At 38.1% G+C, this 24,430-nt stretch overlaps 2 protein-coding genes across 9 annotated transcripts in view; both read left to right on the top strand.

Annotated features, from left to right (window-relative positions):
* ATR (ATR serine/threonine kinase) overlaps positions 1-12,704 on the top strand; it is a 39,207-nt gene extending 26,503 nt beyond the window's left edge. Inside the window, exons 33-47 of one of the 2 annotated variants that reach the window (XM_059855379.1) lie at positions 672-848; positions 1,230-1,389; positions 1,918-2,097; positions 3,390-3,532; positions 3,937-4,034; positions 5,121-5,350; positions 6,047-6,181; positions 6,796-6,996; positions 7,311-7,454; positions 8,159-8,309; positions 8,988-9,144; positions 9,272-9,425; positions 10,342-10,493; positions 10,735-10,840; positions 12,132-12,704. In XM_059855379.1, the coding sequence (XP_059711362.1) occupies positions 672-848; positions 1,230-1,389; positions 1,918-2,097; positions 3,390-3,532; positions 3,937-4,034; positions 5,121-5,350; positions 6,047-6,181; positions 6,796-6,996; positions 7,311-7,454; positions 8,159-8,309; positions 8,988-9,144; positions 9,272-9,425; positions 10,342-10,493; positions 10,735-10,840; positions 12,132-12,305 (2,362 nt within the window). In that variant the 3' untranslated portion in view covers positions 12,306-12,704. Of the gene's footprint in view, positions 1-671; positions 849-1,229; positions 1,390-1,917; positions 2,098-3,389; positions 3,533-3,936; positions 4,035-5,117; positions 5,351-6,046; positions 6,182-6,795; positions 6,997-7,310; positions 7,455-8,158; positions 8,310-8,987; positions 9,145-9,271; positions 9,426-10,341; positions 10,494-10,734; positions 10,841-12,131 lie in introns of both variants that reach the window. The other variant, XM_059855377.1, reaches the window with a different exon arrangement.
* A 1,189-nt stretch (positions 12,705-13,893) lies between these two features.
* Positions 13,894-24,430, top strand: part of XRN1 (5'-3' exoribonuclease 1) — a 38,545-nt gene continuing 28,008 nt past the window's right edge. For 6 of the 7 annotated variants that reach the window (XR_009487663.1, XR_009487664.1, XM_059855367.1 and 3 more), the window contains exons 1-10: positions 13,896-14,059; positions 16,692-16,924; positions 18,187-18,284; positions 18,630-18,739; positions 18,839-18,949; positions 19,180-19,262; positions 21,520-21,607; positions 21,725-21,893; positions 22,106-22,173; positions 23,507-23,641. Coding sequence is in view for 5 of the 7 variants with exons in the window: in XM_059855367.1 (XP_059711350.1) it covers positions 13,985-14,059; positions 16,692-16,924; positions 18,187-18,284; positions 18,630-18,739; positions 18,839-18,949; positions 19,180-19,262; positions 21,520-21,607; positions 21,725-21,893; positions 22,106-22,173; positions 23,507-23,641 (1,170 nt within the window). In the remaining 2 variants the exon portion in view is untranslated. Of the gene's footprint in view, positions 14,060-16,691; positions 16,925-18,186; positions 18,285-18,629; positions 18,740-18,838; positions 18,950-19,179; positions 19,263-21,519; positions 21,608-21,724; positions 21,894-22,105; positions 22,174-23,506; positions 23,642-24,430 lie in introns of all 7 variants that reach the window. The other variant, XM_059855369.1, reaches the window with a different exon arrangement.

The following is a 24,430-nucleotide window of genomic DNA, read 5'->3' as shown; positions in this document are numbered from 1 at the left end:
TGCCTGTTTTAGTTACTTCTTAATTCTATTTTCTGTTGGTAATTTCTTCAGTGTTGTTTGGGAAATGAAGTTTGGGGATTGAGAAAGAAGTGTTTCTAAGTAGTTTCCTTTAGCCATTGATCCAGGCTGCGTGGGAGCCTTTCAAGGATCACTTTTTCTCTGTCAGATGTACTCACTACATTTGTACTCACTTCTCTCTGCCAGTGAGAACTGGGGTATTTAGAACCACTCAGCTTTCCATCTTTACAGGAACAGATATTCATAGTAATGGTATTTTTAAATAAATGGAATAACTTCACTTTAAGTAAAAGTATATCGCTGTTAATTAAAATGAGATTTGTTGAAAATGTCATACTTACTGAAGAATTGTTGCTGAAAGTAATAGAAATATTCTTTCCAAAGATTGACTTCCTCTCTGGATGATCTATATTGTCTCTCTGTTCAGCAGCTTGACAAAGGAATATTGAGGAAAAAACGAATCAGTTTATAAATCCTGGATTTTGTGTGTTTGCTTTTGCTGCATTTTTGCTTTTTAGAATAAATCCTACTGGGTGATATTATTTACAGGGCCAAATTTTAGAAAGAAAGTTGCAAAAACTTTGTAAGATTTGCATGTATCTCAACCAGCAGTCAGTTCTCACCAATTTCTTGCCTTTATTTTGCTAACACAGGTTGCATATGCTGTGTGAGTTGGAACACAGTATTGGGCCAATGTTTCAGCAACCAGATGGTGACCACAGCAGAGATTCTCTGAACTGGTGTGCTCGTATTGAAATGACCCAAAACTCTTACAGAGCAAAAGAACCCATTTTAGCACTGAGAAGGGCTTTGCTTAGTCTCAGTAAAAGGTGAGGACATGACTGTTTCTTGTCTGTGTTGTATTCTCAGTGATACTCTGGGTTTCCATATATGTTAGAAGAGAAGAAAAAACTCTGGGAATTTTTTCTAGACAAAAACAGTCCTCCAGTGTTATGTACCTTCAAAATAAGGAGGAGAAGCAGTGTCTAAAGGAGAGAGAAGCAAGAAACAGGGAGAAAGTGTATTTATTTCTAGTCCTAAATGGAAAAAAAGGTGAAATAAATTTATTAAAATAGTTTTAATTTATCATTATGTAGTATATAATTTCTTGAGAAAGTCAACTTGTGTTTCAACACATTGATTTTTACTTCAGATTTTAAAGTAGCATTCAAATTAGAAATGTTTTATTTTTTGCAAAAATATCCCTGCAGCCAGGATTACAGTGAGCTTGTTGGACAGTGTTGGCTCCAGAGTGCCAGAGTTGCAAGGAAAGCTGGGCATCACCAGACTGCCTATAATGCTCTGCTGAATGCTGGGGAATCAACGCTCTCAGAACTTTATGTAGAAAGAGCAAAGTGGCTCTGGTCCAAGGTAAGGAAAGCAGAAATGGAATTTAATTTCCTACATGCAGGAAAATAATATTTTTAATTTTCTTCAAGAAAAAAATGGCACACACTCAGCATATGTAAAACAAGATATGTCAGCTAGGACTATCAGCACATTGCAGCTGATCCTCCAGGTGCAGGTCAGCCCTGTTCTGTATCCATTGACCTGCCTGGCACCCTTGTATAAAACTGGCTGATTACCTGTCTCTGCCAATTGCAGCTCAGGCAAATTTACATTATTTTAATAGTAGATGTCTTCTTAATTTGTTTCCTTTTAACTAATAGCTGTAGGCAGCAAACACGATAGAAATTACTGTGGTACACCTAAAGGTACAACAGTGCTGAGATAACAAGGAATACAAGAAGCATTTGAAGTCAGTAATATTCAGTTACCACAGCCAGAATGGCCTAGAACACATCTGGGGACATAGCTTGGCCTTAATAACAGTTCTAAGAGGGAAGTTTTGACTCTCTCTTATTTGAAGTATATAAAATGCTTTTGTCTTTCCCTTAGGGTGAAGTTCATGAAGCACTAATTGTTCTCCAGAAGGGAGTTGAGTTATGCTTCCCTGAAAATAAAGCACCCAGCAACAGCAAAAATCAGCTCATCCATGGTCGGGCAATGCTGCTGGTGGGCAGATTTATGGAAGAAACTGCTAACTTTGAAAGCAATGCAGTCATGAAAAAGTATAAGGTAATCTAGAATATTACTGTTAACAAGGCAGGAGCTTTGAATAATAATGTATTCCTTAAGTAAGCTGTTGTTCTGCTCCTGATGGTGTCAACCAATTATAACATAAATGGGATTAAAGAGTGCATCCATTGTAGAAGGGAAGCAGTTCTTGTAAAGATTTACCTGTCTTAACCAGGTTTAATGTAACACATCAGTACAGGGAAGACTACAGTTCATATAATTCTTTTTAAATAAGTTACAGAAGTATGGCTTTTTTCTCATGCTTGCACAGATTAGAATTCCTCACTAAAATGTGGACTACTCAAAATACTCAGAGTTGACTTGGTGATCCATTGCACTACTCTTCAGTGTTATTTCTCTCTCTGGTAGTGACTTGTGTGATTTAAATGTGCTTCCAGTCTCTGAAGGACTAGGAAAAGGGACAACTGGTGTGATTGTCTTAAACAACACAGCACTGCATGCTTCATCTTGTGATGCCTGTGAAATACTTTGTGGCATTGGTTAATATTGCTTTCTAAAACAGTAGGAGATGCAGATGTTTATGCTTCCTTAAAAGCAGCATGTCTCCTGTCCAAGTTTTGGCATTTGATACTATTAATAGTCAATCCTTTCTTACTAGATAACATACTTCTGTAAAAGTCATTTAGAGAAAAATGTAAATTTATCAAATCAAATGAAGGTTGAAATAATGTAAACAAAATTTCAGTGGATTCCATGAAAACACTAACACTCAGTACTCTGCTAAGTATTGGCACAGGAAAGAAGCCAGTGTTGTTAGATAAGGGATGTCCCTCTCACCAATTATTTCTTTTCTAATACATGTCACACAATTTATTGTTTTTCTTTCAAACATCATGATTTAGAAGGAAAAGAGAAATGTGAAAAATATGGAATCATAGATTCATAGGGTCAGGAAGGTGGTAGGGTCCAACTGTTAACATCATACCGTTGCACTTTTCAAAAAGCTCTGAGAAACCCAGTACTGAGTTATTAGGATCAGGAACCTGATTTTAATGAAAGTGTGATATTTCCTAGTTCAGGAATCCCTTATCTTGAATTGTCTGTCTCCAAAACCAAAATGTATTTCGAAAATGGACTTCTGGTTTGTAGAGGCAATTATCTTGAGGCAAAATTAGAATTTTTGGAGTTACAGGGTTAACAATTAATAACTTTTTGCACATACTCTGCACAACGTAACTAATACGAGATTGTTTCTTGAGAAGATTTATTTTTATTTTTTATTTTTAAGTTAGCATCCTCTCAGGAGTAATTGTCTCATTTTGATGTTGCAGGATGTTACAGTTTTCTTACCAGAATGGGAAGATGGACATTTTTATCTTGCAAAATACTATGATAAATTAATGCCGATGGTAACTGACAACAAGATGGAAAAACAAGGAGATCTGATTAGATACATAGTTCATCACTTTGGGAGGTTAGAGGGGAACTTTGCTTATTTTCTGTAAAAGGATGACAATTATACTGGGGGAACAAAACATTTCTGTAGGAATATATTGTCTTTCACCGATTCAGACTGACTCCAATTTTTCTGCACTATTGTAAAACAAAGTACTACATGCTTCCTTTTTGTTTTCATACGTAATTAATTTTACTTCTGACTAACCAATTGTGTCTTCTGTCAGACAGTTAATTTTTTAATCTGTGATATTGAGTAATAAAAACAAACCCTTTGTCTATTTTTTGGTTGTTGCAGATGCATTAAAATGCTGACATAAATTTCTAAAGTTAGAATGGAATATTAAACAAATGAGAATATAAAATTTGTATCACTTCTAATATATATCATTAACATACTTTGATTTAAATGTTTAATCACAGGTCTCTACAGTATGGAAACCAATTCATTTATCAGTCAATGCCAAGAATGCTGTCTTTATGGCTGGACTTTGGAGCAAAAGCATATGAATGTGATAAAGGTAGAACATTTCTTCCCAGTACACAGTTCCCATGCCATTCTTTTGAATAGATGATTGAAAGAATGGTGAAGTGTATTTACAGTTTTTCGTTTAGATTTATTGCCTGAGGTTATATGGAAACAAGAAAGTCCTTACTACTGTTCTTGTAAAATAGAGGATGTTAATATGCAGGAGAGTATTAATTATTTTAATTAAATATTCCAGAATTTTTCCCAAGTATATAGTGAGACAACATTGTTCCTTGGGTAACTGAAGGCATTAGATACAGGGAAAATCCTTGCATGCCCCTGGTCACCACTTTTAAAGTGCCTCATGAGTGATGACTAATAGTTTTGTATGCACTTGCTACAGTGAAGTGTTAGGCCATGCAGGCTTTTTTCAATTTGTTTTGGTTCCAGTCTTTGAAGGAATTTTACTGAAATTTTCCACCTCATTTTACTGTAACAAAGGGGGAAAAAAAATCTTTTAGGCAGCAGCATGAAGGCATGAGAAACTTAACACCACAGATGCGCTCTGGGTGGGAGATTCTCTTACAAATGAAAATTGCAAATACTGCTTGCAGATGTGGAGTGAAGCAGACAGTTATGCTCCTTAATCTTGTCCTCATTCTACACACTTAGGTCAAGTGTTTGGCTGCAGGCACATCAGATCCTGGACTCTGAGGTGCTGGTGTGAAACTCAAGCTGGGTCCTCAGGGACAGGGGTGGAGATAGGAGCAGATGTGCTAATTTCATCCCATGGAAAGACTTTCTTCATTTCCTCTCCACTAAAGAACATTGGAATCCTTTTCTCGGGCAAATACATGGAGTGTTTTTAGCCTGTAACTGTATCATTTTAGAGCAGTCATTTTAGGAGTGTAAGGAGATTTAATTTCCTGATATTCTGCTTACTTAAATAGCGTAGGTATTCAGTCACTGTATGCTGTGTTAAAAAGAATCTTACAGTTGGAGCTTTTCTGTTGCCTTCAATTTTTTTTGGCTTATGAAATTGCCAACAAAATATTATTCTATAGCCTTGATTTAAATGACTTTGCATTTCCAGTGGGGAGAACCAGGAATATGGTCTTGTCTTTTCATTTTTCAGCAGGTCGTTCAGAACGTGGTCAAATGAAAAATGATCTGGCTAAAATAAACAAGGTGATTACAGAGCACACAAATCACCTGGCACCTTACCAGTTCCTGACAGCCTTTTCTCAGCTCATCTCCCGAATCTGCCATTCTCATGATGAAGTCTTTGCAGTTCTGATGGTGATTGTTGCTAAGGTGTTTTTAGCCTATCCACAGCAAGCAATGTGGATGATGACTGCTGTGTCCAAGGTACCTTGATATGTAGAGCTACACCTTTATTAAGTTTACAAAACTGTTTTTTCTCAGAAATGTAAGTATAACTCATTTTACTCTAAAGCTGATAAGAAGGATTTGAGAGTCTCATTTGTTGTGATACAGTGTTGTAGAAGAGAATATCAGTGCCATCACTGCAAATGATTTTATTGCAGTCTTAATTCAGATATTACAGTTTAAATGTTCCAAATTGGAATGCTAATATGCATCCAAACTTGTATGGTGGAAAGGAAATTTGAATAACAAATAGCTGATGAATTGTGTAGTTATGGGCAACAGATTTCGTTGCATTTACAAATTGTGTTATAGTACTTTCAGTCCTATAATCAAAGAATCAACTTAGTAGATTGCTGTACAAGTAATTACTTAGCAGTAAGGTCATTCCAAAGCAGGCTGGGAAGTGTGCTGCCTACTGGTTCTTGAGGCTGGTGAAATGACATTCAAGATACACTGACGTGTTCTTGAATATTGGTCTTTGTGTTGTGGGACTCCCAAGAATGGTTTCAGAAGTAACCCCCACACACCCACCAACAGTACCACTTCAGCTTTTCAAGTGAAGTACATCCTTCTCCAGATATTAAATATGATCAGCAGTAAGGAAAGAATTATTAACTACTTGGGGGGATTCTTCAACTCTTTGTTTAATAAATTTTAACTTTCCTTTTTTTTCAGTCCTCTTACCCTATGCGAGTCAATAGATGTAAGGAAATTCTAAACAAAGCTATTCACATGAAGGAATCTTTAGCAAAATTTATTGGAGATGCCACACGCCTTACGGACAAGCTGCTGGAACTCTGCAACAAACCGGTACCTACAGAAATAAACAAATGAGTGCAGTTGTAGGATTAGTCAAGAATGTCATGCAAAAGCTGCTTCTGATTGCTTTCATTAGCTAATTCAAAATATTAATTATTAATAATTATATATCCATATTAATCATTATTATTTAATAATATTACTGTAGTTTAGCAGAAACCACATTAAATTGTAAAACATTTAAAATAGCTTTAAATCGAGCACACTGTAAAATCTTTCAGTACATAATGGCTTGTTTAACAGTGCATGGACTTTACATTGTTTTGTACTTTCACATATCATTCATGCCCATTAATTTTCAGAGTTTTACTGTAAATGTAGGGTAGTTGTGCTTTTATGAACAAATCAACTTGATAATAAAGGCAGAACTAAATTAATTCTTTCATTGTTCTGTATTGATATTCAAAGTGAAAAATAAGTCTGTCATATCAACCAAATATATTTACTTCTTGATTATTTAATTTGAAATGTAGCTTGCTGTTCTTATTACAATCAGCATCCATTACTCTAGTCTATTTATTAGTTAATATGAAAGGGCAGTATTTTTTTAAGTGTTTGTTAACTTTAAAGGTTATTTCTAACTTCAGTCATCTTTTTTTTTCAAGGTTGATGGAAACAACTCAACATTAAGCATGAATATTCATTTCAAAGCACTGAAAAGATTAGTAGAAGAGCACACATTCAGTGAAATTCTCATTCCCTTGCAATCTGTAATGATACCAACTCTTCCCTCAATTCCTGGTACCCATGCTAACCATGACCCTTTTCCTGGCTGCTGGGCCTACATTGCAGGCTTTGATGATGCGGTAAGGCTCTAGTTGTCACCTCCTTTTTCACTTCATGTTAAACAAACATAGCTGCAAATACATCTCTGTTGTCTAGAAATGGGAGGAGGAAGTAGGAAATTCCATAATTACTTCTGTGGAACCTGAGTGGCTTCTGTCACAGCAGCCTGAGGGAGGTGTGGCCCCTTGGCATCAGATAAAGATTTGGTCTGAGGTTAATGTGCTGCAGCACCGTGGAAGTGCTAACACAATTGGTTGCAGTGGTTTATTACAATTACACACTTATTTTGGATAATCTGATACAGATGTTAGTAAAGAAGTTTATTTTTCTTTAGGTGGAAATTCTTGCCTCACTTCAAAAGCCAAAAAAGATCACCTTGAAAGGTTCAGATGGGAAATCTTACATTATGATGTGCAAGCCAAAAGATGATCTGAGAAAAGACTGTCGGCTCATGGAATTCAACTCCCTTATTAATAAGGTTTGATGAATGAGACAATCAGGTGCATTATACTTATTGAACAGGACACAACACTGAGCGATCTAACAAAAAAGGCCAATTTAGCTTTAGCAAAAAAACAGTAGCAATTGATACTGTATGACTTCTTACAGGCTTGTGAAAACAATAACAAATTACAATATTCTGCCAAAACAATTGCTCATTCCAGCAAAAATAGACAGGACATTATTTACAACAATGAATATCTGTAGACTTTCTGCTGTCAAGCTTAATATTTCTTATTTAGTAATTTCTAATATATTTTATAAAACATGGGTAAATTAATTTTTTCATACTGAAGTGTTGCCATACCTCTTATTTTAGTTCTGTTTTGCTTTTCAGCAATATGCTTAAGGTTAAGGTACCATGTCTTCTGTGAGGGTAAAGCAAATGGCAGCATCTCTGAAACACTAAAAGATTTATTTCAAATATTGCTTTTAAGGGATTTAAGCCATGTACAAGTTATACAATTTAACTATTTTATTGCAAAATCCTCTTTTTTCAATTTACTTTGGTGAACAGATGCACATTTTGCTTTCATTTGACCCACTGGAGACTGTGAAGCTTAGATTTGTAAATTCTAGATTGTGTGATTAGAAAGTGGTTATAGATAGAATATAAATGCTATAGATCCATTTTGATCCTATCTGTGTTCTGTGTTAATCTCATTTTCCTTTTGTGAATAGTGCTTAAGAAAAGATGCAGAGTCCCGTAGGCGAGAGCTCCATATCCGCACCTACGCAGTGATTCCATTAAATGATGAGTGTGGCATAATTGAGTGGGTGAATAACACTGCTGGTCTAAGGAATATCCTGATAAAACTTTATAAGGAGAAAGGTAAAGATATATATTAGAATATAGTAAAAGTTTTTAGATATTTTTAATGGGCTTGTATCTTCATAAGTAAATGAAGCAAATGGCAGGAGTCAGGATATATTCTGGGAAGATGTAGTCACATGTATTTTTATCTATCAGCAATGTATTATTATTCATATGTGTGGTAGACTTTTGCTCTTAAATGGAAGAGAGTTGGCACTTGGAATGAACAAGTTCCTTACAAGTACTGATACCACAGGCATCTTAATACTTTCCTACATACAGTGATGTAAATTGTTTCAGCAGCATGGGGATGTGCAGCACTGAATAATAAAAAATACTGTGAACTTTTTCTCTGGATTTGATTTGTTATTTTTCATTTCCGTTAAATTTATGTGTGATAATTAAGATAATATACAATTGAATCAAGGTTAGGAATATAGCAGCTTTACAGAGAAAATATCAGATTTCTTTTGAATTTCTTGTTAACAAAGCAGCTTTCTGATCAGTGCAATAAAAGTTTGGGGAAAAACTTCCCTGTACCCTACAACCAACATGGTTTATAGATTATTTTTCATTTGATCATTTATTTCAGCTTTATGGAAACATTTATTTTCTTTAAATTATCCTATTATAATAGCACATATAAGGCTTTGTATTTGGGTATTTCTTCTGCCTAACTGAGGAAGTCTGTTGCAGGTATCTATATGACTGGGAAAGAACTGCGGCAGCACATGCTTCCAAAGTCAGCACCTTTGCCTGAAAAGCTGAAAATGTTCAAAGAAGTCCTTCTGCCTCGTCACCCTCCTCTCTTTCATGAATGGTTTCTTAGAACATTTCCTGACCCTACTTCATGGTGAGTGCCTGGGGTTGGGTCAGCTCAAGAACATCTCCTTTGAGTATTTCCCTAAGAGTTAAGGGGCCCGCAGGATGAGGCCAGCGGAGGCGAGCAGTGCCTCAGAGCTGCCTGCTCTGTCTCACAGGTACAACAGCAGGTCTGCCTACTGCCGCTCCGTTGCCGTCATGTCCATGGTGGGCTACATCCTGGGGCTGGGGGACCGCCACGGCGAGAACATCTTGTTTGATTCTTTCACTGGGGAGTGTGTGCATGTGGATTTCAACTGCCTTTTCAATAAGGTGAGAAATGCCACTTGCTGAATGTGCTCTGTATATTATATGCAGATAAGTTATAAATTTCTGTCTTTGGGGTTTTTTCCCAAGTTTTTATTTTAACATATCCATTGTGTTCTTTGTCTCACTTTGTCTTGTATTTATATCCCAAAAAAGCCTGGGATTCATAAAGAGGATGTGATCGTTCTGTGTGCTGCATTCAATGAAAACCACCATTTTGATTTAGCCAATATCAGATGACCTGATGTGGAGACACTGAAACAGCCCAAATTTTAGACTGTTCATATTTTGTGACTCTCCACTATCACCCTCCAAACAAAACTGTAATTGCTACATTCAGAATTCTGCTGCTGTGGAGAATTTCTTGTTCTCTCTCACACAAATTCATTACAAAAACTCCAACAGTTCTGTAAAATAAACAGCAGAAATTGTGGCCAGATTGGGATTTGGAGATTTGGTGTTCCAGTTGAAAGATGGTTTTGGTGTGGGACATAAGGCTTTTTAATTCTGATACATGAGGTAGAAATATTCTTAGGTTATTTCTTCTGGTTTCTTTTTAGTAAGTCTAAATTGTCCTATATAACAATTTTTTAAAATGTTTTTAAGCTAACTTGCATATTATAAAAGAAAAGTTAGCATTTTGCAATGAGATTACAAAGCATAAATATATATTTAAGAACAAAATTTTATACCCTGTACTAGTGTGTTCAAACAGGGAAAAAGAGGTTATTTGGACAATGTTATCTTTTACTCATTGTAATTTCCCCTTATGTGAGTAGGACTGTGAGCTGAGCAAACATCTCTTGCCAGCTCAGAAACTGCCACTGACAAAGATGGAGGAAAAAACCTAAAGCCAATGCAAATGTTACTCTTTAATAATGCTTAAAACGCTTAGGGCATACCTTTTTTCCTCAATGTAAAGGGAGAAACTTTTGAAGTTCCGGAAATCGTTCCTTTCCGCCTCACCCACAACATGGTTAACGGGATGGGCCCCATGGGAACTGAGGGTCTCTTCCGAAGAGCCTGTGAAGTCACCCTGAGGCTAATGCGAGATCAGAGGGAGCCTCTGATGAGGTATGGCCACTGCTTTTGCTCCAAACTCCTCAAAGCTGTCTGTAGTCTAAAGGTGTGCAACAGTAACTGCTGGGGAATCTGCCAGTTCCAGCATATGCCTGTCCTGCAGCTCACTCTCACCAGGACATGGAGCTAAATATAAATATTCAGCATTAACTACAGGCTCCTGCCAGTGTTTGTGTTTTGAAAATTAAATGAATTTTATGTATCATATCCTTTTCTAAATTTTTAATTTATTTAGTGTCTTAAAGACTTTTCTCCATGATCCTCTTGTGGAATGGAGTAAACCTGTTAAAGGAAATACAAAAGCCCAGGTGAATGAAACTGGAGAAGTTGTCAATGAAAAGGTGAGTTTAAACAAACACAACCTGAAGTATTCAAATGTCAAATGTCCATTATTGTTACGAATTACATATTTCCTAATTGAAACTTCATCTTTTTTTTTCTTCCATTTAAAAATTTCTATGGTTGTTCTTTGTTATCTCTCTGTTCATAATTTTTATCTGTAAAGAGATTTTTTTTAACTGAAAAAAAGTAATTTATCTACTAAAGAACCAAACAAAAAAGCCTGTGATTCTAAATCAAGGCTGATGTCAGCAGAAGCAATGGATCTTGTTACTCCTCACTTCCAGAGTCCTCCAGATGCACAGTGCTGGTAGCATCTGGAGTCCTTTCCATGTGTATTTTTATGCTTTTCCTGAGTGGATATTTATTATTGAATAAATATATACCTTGGTACATATAAAGAATTATGTGATTAAAGTTAAGATTTCATGCTGTTTCTTTATTAGCTGCTGCTGAAGACTGTATTATTCATCCAAAGTATAGCTTAATTTTATTATCTTCCCTCTGTGCAAAATTTCTGATTTGGCCCTTTCTATTTTTGGGGGGTTTTTAAAGGACTATTTAATGAAAATAAATGTGTAATAGCAGGAAATACTTAGGGAGCACTGGCAAACACAACAGCTAAGATAAGGAAAAACTACATCTCTGAAACTGTATGACAACAAAAAACTTACCTGATCTGTTTCAGCACAGAAAATCTCCTGGTCTTCAAACAGTTACTAACCAGGCTGTGTCTACATTCTTTTACAAGTATTTTCTTTTACAAGACCACCCACATAATTGTATATGTTAACTGCTTTTTCTGGAGGAGTGCCAATGTTATGCTTGAGCTTTAAAAGAAAATGTGTGAGTGTAATTGGTATGAACTAGCAACTCCAGTGGGCCTTGGAACAGCTCATTTTGAGATGCTCAAATTTTGACCTAAATTTTCCAGACTTAAATTTTATCCAGAATTCCAGGAACAAGGCCAAGAAAATGCTGCATTTGTTTAAAATTAATTGTATGCAATAAAGCTTTCTAACAATTCCCATATATATTTATATAGCTCTTTCAGTCTCCTTTGGTAACTTTAAACAATAAAAATGTAAGGCAAAAGTTATAACTTGACCAATAATATATCCATTCTAGAGAATTGTTCTTAAAAGTGAGTAGCCTTTGTTTTCAATGTAGCTGGTATAGGCATCTGGATTTTGTATTAAATTATAATTTCAAACACATCCTAAGAAATACTGGTTTTATTTTGAGAAGTGGAAGTTCATGAATAGTACCAATTTTCTTTTTTCTTCCTTCCAGGCCAAAACCCATGTCCTTGATATAGAGCAACGGCTGCAAGGTGTCATTAAGACTAGAAACAGAATCAAAGGATTGCCTTTATCTATTGAAGGGCATGTTCACTACCTCATTCAAGAAGCAAGTGATGACAACCTGCTCTGCCAGATGTACATGGGCTGGGCTCCATATATGTGATATTTGTTCCCTTTGGAATGGTACCATCTACAAGTGCTGTGGCTATAATATTGTTGGGAAGGAATCAGTCAGTGGTACCTGGTTACTTCTGTTGATTTTTGGCTGCAAGCAGAAGAACAGGTTTATTGTCTTCCAAAATCTGTGTAAAATGTACAGTGCCCTTGCAAGGATGCTATGAATGCATGTGTAAGGTTCCAGGACTTACCTTTTGTACACACAGAGAAGGCAGTACATAAGAACTGCTTAAACATTAGACTATGCAAGGCTCTGCAAGTCTCTGACTCTATGAAAGATTTTCATGATGTTGACAGATGCACTCTGTAAAGTACTGTATATTTTTGTAAACATGTTTCTCATTTGGCTTACATTAGAAAATAAAGCAATGAAGTTTAATACTGATAGGATGTAAAGTGGTTATTTCAACTTTTGTACTTACATTCAGAAGGGCTTTCTAAAAATTATTAGTATTTCTTTCCAGCGGTAGACTTTTCTTCAGCTTTCTTCCATGTGGCCTGGCTACCTCTAGGAAAGCTTTTGGGATCTTAAATCTTAGCATGAGTAAGCTGGTAATGTGGTTCCATGTTCTGAACCTGTTTCCTTAGCCCTTGAGTGCTAAAAAACCCTCCTGAAGGACATGACACAAAGCTGGGAGTTGGAGGACCTTGGCAGTGTGGCTGTGAGGTCAGGGCAGCAGGCAGGTGGTTGTAGCTGTGACTGTAACATCCCTGCAGGCTCCTGAGAGCCTTGTGCAGCCCCTCTTCCTCCCCTGGAAAAAGCATTGCTCTAGGGGTGTTTTTCAGACTCCATTTCTGCAAAGGTGTTTTAGCACAGACAAGAGTAGACTGAAATATGGTTGAAAGGGAAATGCTAACTTACATAAATGCTTGCTTTTTAGGCATCCAAATTGGAGGGAAATGAGGGGTGGGGGGAAGTAGGGAAAAATTACACCCTTTTAACCTACAGTAGGCTATCATCAGAATTTTTGTACAGTCGTTTTGTTTCTGCTATTCTGAGAGACAAAGAACGCTGTTAGATTTTGATCACAGGCTCACATGGTGGTGTGACAGTCAGTGTTTCTTCTGTTCAGCTGAAATCCAGAGGTTTGGGAAAGTAAAATAATAGGTTTGCAACTGCTTCCAGGGCCTTTGTTTCTCTGTCTAGTGGGTAATCTAGAAGTGTTGTCACTGTCCCATAAACGTGACGAGTTTTCCTAGTAAAGTATTTGGAACATACAGTGATCTTTTCCGGGGCTGCGTTTGAGTGCTGACGCTCTGTTGTTTTTCCCAGGTTTTATCAGTTTTTCGGAGCGCAGAGAGCCGCCCGGGGAGCTGTTGCACCGGGCGTTGCCTTCGCGCGGGGAGCAGATCTGCTGCCCGGGGACGGGGGCCCGGGCTGGGGCAGGGCAAGGGCAACGGGGATCCCGCGTGTTCGCTGCGCTCCAGGCCCTGCGTGCCGGGGGCGACGGTGAGGTGGCCGAGGGGTGGGAGCCGGTCCGGGCCCGCCCCGCTCCCGCCCCGCCCCGGCCGGGCCCGCCCCGCTCCGGCGCCGCTCTGTGCCCGCTCGCTGTCGGTGGTGCGGGCGCTCGGCCGCTGTCAGCGCGGCGCGCCGGAAGGAGGGCGGAGCGCGGCCCGCGGTGTTTGGTTCCGGCGGGGCTGTGAGGGCGGCGGGCAGCTGTGGCCATGGGGGTCCCCAAGTTCTACCGGTGGATCTCGGAGCGGTATCCCTGCCTCAGCCAGGTGCTGAAGGAGCATCAGGTAAGCTGGGGACGGAGCGGCGCTGCCTGACACGGGCCCGCCCCGGGGGGGTCCTGACCGGCTCCTCTGCGGGATGAGGGAGGGGGGTGAGCGCCCGGGCCTCGTCCCCGGCCGGCCCTGCGGGACCGAGTCCCAGCCCAGGCCGGCTCGCCGACAGCCGGGGCGGCGCAGGGGGGCGGCTGCGGCTCAGCGGGAGCGGCCGAAAGTGGTGGGACGGTGGTGGGCGATCGCTGGGGAACGGGCGAGGCGTTGGGTGCCCCCTGACAGCGCGCCTGTCCGGGCCGAGCCCGCCGCTGGCGGGCAGCAGTGCACGGAGCCCACGGCTGGGGGCCGGGGATGCTTTCAGCAGTCCCGGCCCCAGAGTGCCCCGTTCCCCCGGGGAATGGCCGGCCCACGGCGGGTCCCGGCCCGTGGCCGTGCCCGGCTGCCCCGCCGGGCTCTCTCCCCTCGCTCTGGGTCCCCGCGGCACCTCCGTGGTGCTGCCTCAGCACCCGCGGGGAGCCCAGGGTCGGAGTTTACTCCTTGTTGGGCTCAGAAAAGTTACAGCTGCTGACGGCCAATGGCGCGGTAATGACGAGGGACAGGTTTTACAGCTCTGCTGCGTTTCCTTGTTGTCGCCTGCGTAGGACAGTTTGTGTTAGCACCTAAACCGGGAAGTATGTTCAAGCCTGGGAAACGAAAGCTGTAAATCATAGTTCTAACAGTTGGACAAAGACATGATCTTTTCAGAGATGTCTTGTTTGGTACCTGTTGGATACAAGGGCTTCTAATTATCGTTTTCAGCTGGTGTCACAGATGTGGTTTTATAGATTGAATAAGGATGTTCTGAGATAGGTGATAATTTCCAGTGTGTTTGAATATTAATGTTTTCCCTAAACACCTGTGATTTTTAAAGATTAAATAGCTGTTGTGTCAGTGTAACTAAGATGCCCAGCTCAAGTGATTCCCAGCCTGGATGTTTGGCCTTACCTGCTAGTTTTAAAGCAGTTTTTTGAAGCTTAGGTCTTTGCTTATGATCTGTTGGCCTTCTCTGAAGTGTCCAAAGCTATCTGTGTAGCAGGGCAGCAGCAGTTTATGCTGCCTTTTCTGCTGTTTCCTTAAAAGCCTGGGCTGCTCACACGTCTTTAAACTTGTGTTGAGGAACTGTGGCAAGCTAAGGAGGCAGCAGTGTTTGTTCTGACTAGGGGAATGGCAGCAAGGGGTGCTACTCTTAATGCCTCTTGAAAGAGGCAGTTAGAGCTCTTAACCCTTCCAGATCACATGAATATACAAACTGACACATACTGGCATCTAGAGTATACGCTAAGAGTAAAAAAAAACCAAAACCAAACCTACAAATTGAAAGGCCTGTCTATGTAAAACAGCATTATTGTTAAATTATATTATAGCTGTGCTATAGTGCACAGAACCTTTTATGTATGTTGCTTCCATGTTAAAGCTTTAGTTTTTGTCTCTTTAAAATGCTGCCTGTGCACTGCCCTGCTCACTTATCTGAAAGCATTGAGAGCCGTTCGGTTCCTGAGTTTAACCATACTAAAGATGATGATGTGCAACAGAAGACTAGTTACAGCAGTTGAATGGGGATCATTCCTGATCCTGGCTGTAATTTCTTCTCTTCACCATTTCCTCTTTCTAAGCCAGTTACATTTCTCTTGCATCTGGAGGATAAATGCAAGCACAACAAGGTGACTTTAAAGATGTGTCAGCAGCAGTGCTATGGAAAACTGTAACAAGTTTGCAGTGCCTTTTCCTAGGTGTGATGATGGGGGGATTTTTGTGAACAGTTTTACTGGGGGATTAGGGAATAGATTTGTTTAATGTCAGTTGCTCTTGTGGTGCATTTTGGTAACACCGGGGTAGTACAGACCCCTTTGTGTCACGCATTTACCACTGTTTGTTCTCTATATGTTGCTTGTGTACATTTGGGAGGGCTTTCTTTTTCCTTTAAGAGAAAGCATGGCTGCTATAGATAAGGCTGTTAGAAGAGCAGAGAAGTAGATGGAAAAAGAAAGTCTGTTTGCAAAGTCTGGGTAAGAAATGGATATTATTGCCCAATCTCTGTTTTTGGTGCTAATTTCCACTCTCTAGACTCAAAGATGCTCACAAGCATAGCTGAATATGCAGCATGCAGTGGTTGGGTTAGGAGCTGCTGAACAGAGAGAGAACTCTAAAGGTTCTTAAGCCAGTTTTGCTTGGAAATATTGTTGGAAATTGCATACTCAGTTTTGTAGTTTTTATTGCCTGTAGTGCAGCTATGAAAGGTTGAATCGGTTAAATGTGCAGGCTTACAAAAAACAAGAAAAAATCTTCCTGAAAACAGTGGTTTTGGTTTGCTTTTCCATTTTACAATGTAGAAGATAGTCTGGGCAAAGGGACAAAAGTCCTGAGGTTCCAGATGCAGACAGGATAAAGTAGGAATCTGTTCAGCTGACTTGGCTCACTGAGAAAAATGATAATAACAGATTGCATGTGCAGGCAAACCCATACCCAGTGCAGATATTCTTACTCTGCCTGTTGGTGTGCAGGAGGTTCCACAGAGGTCTTCCCACCTCAGTTCATTTCCAGAGTGCTCTCAGGTGTGCCTTGGGCAGTGGCTGCATTCACCAAGTAGGACTAACTGTGGCATTTGTAGATTCCAGAATTTGACAACTTGTACCTGGACATGAATGGCATTATACATCAGTGTTCACATCCAAATGATGACGATGTCCACTTCAGAATCTCAGAAGATAAGATTTTTGCCAATATTTTTCACTATTTGGAAGTACTATTTCGCATTATTAAACCAAGAAAGGTTTTCTTCATGGCAGTTGATGGAGTAGCTCCCAGAGCAAAAATGAATCAGCAGCGTGGGAGACGTTTTAGGTAAGAAGATCAGTTCTGACTCTGTCTTGAGAATAGTAAACACTTAAAAGAGCCCACTTACTGAAATGTGTGCCATGCAAAGTAAAAGAGATGGTGAGTGGTTGTGCCTTTGACAGTAGTTTTAATTGAATGAGGGTAACTACCTGTAAAATGTTAAAACCAGGATTCCAAAAGGAAAGTTTGCTTGTTACCTAAATTTTTCTCTGTATATGTGGCACTTGGTGACAAGGGGAGCTTTCTCTTACGAAATTTTCTGTGAAATAGCTCTGCAGTGGAGCTCTTTCAGATGTTTCCAAATGCTTCATAACCTGTGAGAGTCTTTGGTGTTTGTGAATGCTAGTTCTAGATATGCCTGTTTAGTAGCTGTAGTGGAAGTCACAGAAAAAATCAAGTTTCTAATGAAACTCATTTCCTGTAAATACCAGTTACCAAGCTAACTCAGATACAGAGCTACAAGTACATTAAGAATTGCAGTAATGTTTTGGGAGATTTGGAAGCTTTTTTAAGATTGCTATAAGGAAAAATAGCCAGTGGTCTGACAGTACTGGGATGGTGAGTGAAATGCATAGACAAGCTGCAGGAAAGGAACAAGAGAAAACATTTTCAAGCAAGTGTATTTTTTTTTGTATTTTTTTGTGATTTGGTTTTTGATGTAATTTTTTCTTTAAGGAAGAAAGGAGGTTGAGAGGAAGCAGAGATTAAGAATACTAAATAGAAAATTGTAGTAGAATTGAGGGCCAGACAAAAACCTAAGACTTTGGTAGTTACTTTATTTCTGGTTCAGAAGTGTTAAGGAAATTCTTGGCCAAGAAAGTCTAGCATGATGTTAGTTAATTTCTCCATTACTGAGCATGATAAATTGTTCACTCGTGACTCCCTTGGAATTCCAGACCTGCTGCTTTGTTTAACTATGTTACAGTTATTGTTCAGATGTTTAGATAACAAATATTCCTGTTGTTTCAACATTAATAGCCATTCATTGTGACCAACTATTGTATGATCACCTTGGTAATTAAATGCTGACTGCATTTGAACAGTAACAGATTGTCACATTTCCTTGAAATAAGTGCTATTTTTAAACCACCATAATTGTATCAGAAATAAGTTCAAACGGTTCAGGTATTCAATTTCTCTCTTTTTTATTTATTAAGCACACTAAATATTCAACTATATTTATTTTGTCAAAAAGCTGTACTTAGGGTATTAACATTTGAATAAGAATATTTGTTCTGTACTCTCTCTCCAATGTTGTTTTGTTTTAGATCAGCAAAAGAGGCAGAGGACAAAATAAAAAAAGCATTGGAAAAGGGAGAAACTCTCCCTACAGAAGCCAGATTTGACTCCAACTGTATTACACCAGGTAAGATAACTTGTTGATGATTTAAATTTAAGTGTTTATGGTTTGTTATCTGTATTTTGGTACTATTTTCCTGTCTTTAGGCATGTTTTTTAAAAAATAAAAGGCAGAATCAATAAAGGCTTAAGTAAGTTTGTACAAAAGTTTAAGTAACATTCAGTATGGTTGGAATACTGTCTCATTCTAAAAAATTTTTAGATTACTGTGTAAAAAGTGAAATATCTTAGGAAAGAAACAAGTCATCCCCTTCATCTCTGGCTGAAGTTTTATTTGTTGACATTTTCTTTAATACTTTTGATATGTAAATGCAAACTGGTGAAAAACTTTAACTTATTTTTCTGTTTTCAGGAACTGAATTCATGGCCAGATTGAATGAGCATCTTAAATATTTTGTAAATATGAAGATTTCCACAGACAAATCCTGGCAAGGAATAACAGTCTACTTATCAGGCCATGAGGTCATTATATTTTATTACTATCCTATTTTAAATACATTTTTTTTTACTGAGTAATACTTACTGCTGAATTTTTTTTGTGATTTTTTTTTTGGTATCCAGACTCCAGGGGAAGGTGAGCATAAAATTATGGAGTTCATCAGATCAGAAAAAGCAAAGCCCCATCATGATCCAAACACAAGACACTGTCTCTATGGCTTAGATGCTGACTTGGTATGTGCAATTAAAATAATACAAGCAACAGGGATTTGTCAAGTGTCTACATTTTTGATATCTTCCTAAGCTCATAGGATTTTAAAATGGTTTGAAACAAGCATGTCATTTTGTATTCCTGCAGACTTTTGAATTTGTAATGAAACCAAGCATCAAAATTTCTTTATACTGCTCAAAAGGTTTAAAAAAAAATGAAAAAGTAAGATCTTTCTGATATCTCTTTGTAATAGATAATGCTGGGATTAACAAGTCATGAGGCACACTTTGCGCTCTTAAGAGAAGAAGTCAGATTTGGTGGTAAAAAGGCTCAAAGGTGAATTGATTTAACTTTACTCTTATTTTATTTATGATGAAATTAAATCCAAAACATACTGGGTGACTAAAACAGATGTGTGTGGTGATTTGGGCTTTCTTTTATTGATTGCATGGTAATTTATGAAGTCTAGTATAATTTATTTATAGTAGTTTAGTTTATTCTGTTGGTTAGAATAGTCATGCAATTAGAGAAATCAGCATGCTGAATTGTGCATTTGAACTGGTTTACATGAAAAAATGTGTGCTCTCAGAACAGCTGATAAAAAAATCCTTTAAACTTTGGTGTGTTTTACTCTTTTCTTCATGTAATAATGGAGCAGCCTGGGCTGTATTGACACTGTTTCCATAACTGTATTATGCAGATATTAACTTTCTAAAATGTAAATATATATATATATATATTTATATATTTATATATTTATATTTATGTATGTGTGTGTTTATATCTGAGATTTTGTGCATAAACGTAAATTACTAAGATAATTACTAAAATAAATTCTCTTCAAATGGCTGGGTAGATGCTCTTATTCAGGGTTTGCCCAATTGAAGTAACCCATGGTCTGTAAACAGTTAGAAGATGGTGACTTATTCCAGAGCTCTGTCTGTACCTGGAGCTGTGCTGAAGTAATACAGGAATAATTTATAACTGTTACTTTGGCTGGGTTCCTTCTTTGAAGGATCTTTAAGCATATATTGGGTACATAAAGGTAGAAGATGGGAGAGACACAAATAAACATTTCTGACACTAAAAGGATTGTCATAAATGTGTAGATAAATGTGTATTTTTTGCTATTAAAGGAATATTTTATTGCCAAGGACAATATGATGACCATCAGAAATTAGCTTTCTTTTCAGTCTTTGCAGTCACCATTTCACTAATACTCATGTGTTGGCATGCAGCACTGCAATATTTTTAAAGACCTTATATCTGATCCAAGTAAAACCTTAATTTTACATTTTTAAAAAATAAAAATGTGAAATAAGAGTGTGATTACTTTTTGAAAGATTCATTAGTGAAAGTATGAAATCAAAAGGCAAAGTGTTATTTATTCCTCTCCACTCCCCTAGAATTGTTCCATGTTGTAATTTCTAAATAATTTTGCTCATTATGAGAATTTACTTCTGTAAGTTACAGGAATTACCTTCTGTCAGTATTGTCACTTTTGTGGATACTTACAGTTTGAAATTTGAAAATGCTAAAAATATGTACAAATTGATATCTCTCCATGATTTTTTTCATTGAGAGAAATTGCTAGTCTTACCAGGATTTTCGAGTCCAGTGCAATGAAGAGTAAGGGCAGAATGTCTCTAGAGTCTTATGGTATCAACCTGGTTGCCAAAGTTCTTTTATACCAGTATGAAAATTGCATTTTAAAAATGGCACACTTGATTCTGAAGCCCAATGTAGCTCAGAGTTTGTCTTACATGAGTTTATCTGAAGGCTGCTATCACACACCTCTTCCTTTTGGGATCATTTCTGAAATTTCCTCTTTCTGTGTGAAGGCCCAAGTATTTATGCTGGTTTGTCATTGGGGGTGGTCTCAGCTGGTTATAGTATCTACAAGGTGAAATAGTCCTTTATTATTATTTTGAAATACATCCTTTAGCTCATTAATCTTTTGGTGTGGGTATTAACTGATTTGGAGCTAATGTTGACGTAGGGTTTTTATGAGTAGTTTTAGTGAAGAGAAAAAGGCAAGGCAGAATATGTGTTGGCTGTGCCATAAACAAACAGTAGGTTTGTTATTCTTCCAGTGCTGTATTGAAGCCATGAAATGATACATACAGAGCATATTTTCAAGTTGAGCATATTCATCTTTTACAAGAAGCATTTCAAATGACTGCAAATGTAACCCAGCTGGTTTAGGTGGAAATCTATGTGCTCTGTTCTCACTCAGACTAGTTAGAAAATACCTTAAAATGGTGAAGCTTGGTGCCAAGTTAGGCTGGTTTGTCTCTTTTTTTGAGCAATGGGATGAAGATTTAGGAAATAGTTAACTGCAGCATGAAACTCCACGCAGCTGTTCTCTAAGTTAGTTCTTCTCCTTACAATCACATCTGGTGTTCAGAAGATTCTACTGCAAAATTTTATATATAATCCTAAAATAGATTCAAGGAAATGTTTATACATTATTTCTTCTACAAAGATAGGATCCTAGTAAAATTTCTTGTGTTTGGGTAACCTTGGACTTATTAATATTAATGTTGAAAGTGTGTTTATAAATAATTAACTTGGTGGTTTGAATAATTTACAGAGTATGTGCACCAGAGGAAACCACGTTTCATTTACTGCACTTATCACTGATGAGAGAATATATTGATTATGAATTTTCTCCAGTAAAAGTAAGTTCTAATGGAGGTGAGATGGGAAAAAAATGTGTAAATGTGTGAAGTCTTTATGCAAAAATGACAACAAAAATTATACTCCTGAGTGTTGTTCTTTTATCCTTTTTCCTCCAGGACAAGATTTCTTTTGAATATGATATTGAAAGGATAATAGATGATTGGATCTTAATGGGTTTCCTTGTAGGAAATGATTTTATTCCTCATCTACCTCATTTACACATTAATCATGATGCACTGCCGCTACTTTATAGAACATACATGGCTATCTTGCCAGAACTGGGAGGTGAGAAAGCTAAGTTCAGCTGTGGAAAGTAGAAGCATTAACAGTGATGTGTTTGGATTTATTCACCTTTTTTCACATTAGAATGTTTAGCATTTACTACATTTTCCTTCGAGAGGGGGCAAGATTGCACTTTATTACCTGTGCATCATTTAAATGCAAATCTTAAAATTGTTGCATTGTTACTTCAAAAGCATTCTTAATTTTCTCAACAGGTTACATCAATGAAAATGGGCATCTGAATTTAGAACGTTTTGAGAAATATCTTACAAGATTGTCAGATGTAAGTAACTTTGAAATTTATAGAATGTTGAATTTAAACTCAGTATGGTACCCTAAAATACACCATACTGTAGTTTTAATGAACTGTTAAATGGCTGTGGTTTACAGGTGGTTTAATCAGCTGTTTTAGCATTGAACAGATGGAATCCGATCAGTTGTTGTCTGATCTTATAGCATAAGAGGAAAAAGATTGAATCATTTGATCTGTGCTTTAGCCAGCACAGTGCTTTTAATACTCCATGTCACGTGAGGATTCACCAGTAGAATCCTGGTACTCACTTCCCATCAAAGTGTGTGGCAATATCGGGCAAAGCTGGTTACAGCAGATGCCACTAATGCCAGGGATGTGGGTTCAGTCCCTCTAGAGCAGGTGCCACTAATGCCAGGGATGTGGGTTCAGTCCCTCTAGAGCAGGTGCCACTAATGCCAGCGATGTGGGTTCAGTCCCTCTAGAGCAGGTGCCACTAATGCCAGCGATGTGGGTTCAGTCCCTCTAGAGCAGGTGCCACTAATGCCAGGGATGTGGGTTCAGTCCCTCTAGAGCAGGTGCCACTAATGCCAGCGATGTGGGTTCAGTCCCTCTAGGGCTGTTCACATAACAGTTGGACTCAGTGATCCTTGTGGATCTCTTCCAGCTCGGAATTGTCTGTGATTTCTGTGTATTGCTGAACGCAGTGATGTTCTTTGTTTCCCCTGCTGGTAGTTTCCTGTGGAGCAAGCTATCTGAAGGTCTTGGAGGGGGAGAATTGTTTTCAAGTTTTTTATGAAAATCACTAGTAAGGATCAAGGAGCATCTCTGAGAGGCAGGCATCAGTGTTATTCATGAACTAACTAGTGTACAGAAGGTAATCTTATTAAGTGTTAGTGCAGTAATCCATACTAGACATGAGGTAGGGTATAGGCCATGTAGAAATGGAAAGGATTAAACCTTCTGCTGAACTTGGAAAGAGGGAGATCATCTGTTGTCCCTGCCTCAGCCTTATTTTCTTGGATAGAGCTGTGAAAGTGTTAGATCTGTGGCACAAGGCTGTATTAAACAGACCTTATATGTGTACTGCTAGAGTTGATAGTGAAGTGTAGAAGTTATTTAATTCTTTTTTGTTACACCTTGCTGCCTTACTGAAAAAAACCAAAATATGACTTGGCTGTGTGTTACAAATTGCTGAGAAACAGGATTTTTAGTATTAATCTGTTTAGTTGTATCTCTAGGGCAAAATGTTTCTGTACAGATTACTCTAGATGTAATCTAATGCCTGTACTAAAAAGACATTGTTAATCTGGCATTCTAAATTTGACATCCTTCAAATATTTGCAAACTTACTTTCATCTCACAGTTTGATCGTGAGCACTTCAGTGAAGTCTTTGTTGACCTAAAATGGTTTGAAAGTAAAGTGGGCAATAAATACCTCAACGAAGCAGCTGGGATTGCAGCAGAGGAAGCCAGAAAAAATAAACAAAAGAAACAAAAGGTCAGTGTATTATATGCACAATATCAGAAATAAGAATGTTACTTTTTGCAAATCAGTAATTTAATCTTAGACAAATTAAGTGGCACAAACCTCTGTTTTGAGATTTTTTTCCAAACCAGAAAAGGTAGTAAATTTTAACAGTTTGCATTCTGCCTGTATGCACTGCTGGTTGTGAGTGATGAAATGGTTCAGTCAGGGGCAGGTGCTCATGATTTTTAAAGTCTTGTAAACTTGTATTTAATGCTTTGCTGTTCTTCAAAACCAGCAGAACTTACCTTTTGTGTGTGTTATGATCAAACCTCCTATGCTTCATAATCTTAATTTTTAATGCATTGTCTGCTGCAAGTTCCATAAATTTCAGATACCAAGACATACATGAATGTTCTATCAGTGTATTGGCTAACTACTGGACAGCAAATAGGGAACAAGCAATTTCATTGGTGAGCTATCTCAGATCAGTATTAAACTTGCAGTTCTAGATATAACCAATTAATAAGAAACAGCACCTTGTATACCTGTGTACTACTACACAACAGCATCCTGTCTCTGCCCCAGTGTTGAGTTCTCCACTACCGCTTCCCAGCAAGTGCCCTTCACTATATGCTTCAACAGAGTGTAGAGTAGCAGGAGAAAATTCCTCTGCATTTAATTTGTCTTTGTATATTGTTATATTGTGTACAGAGCAATTTTAGAAAGAGTAGCATTTTGGAACACAAATATTCAGGCATTTTTTGAGAAGTAGTTAACGTTTTGACACTGCTCCTTTTGTCTGATCTGTCCTTTTTGTCT

The sequence above is a fragment of the Haemorhous mexicanus genome, chromosome 10 (genome assembly GCF_027477595.1).
Source record: "Haemorhous mexicanus isolate bHaeMex1 chromosome 10, bHaeMex1.pri, whole genome shotgun sequence".
NCBI lineage: Eukaryota > Metazoa > Chordata > Aves > Passeriformes > Fringillidae > Haemorhous > Haemorhous mexicanus.
The sequence above is the reverse complement of the archived record's forward strand: the minus strand, read 5'-3'. Positions and strand labels throughout refer to the sequence as shown.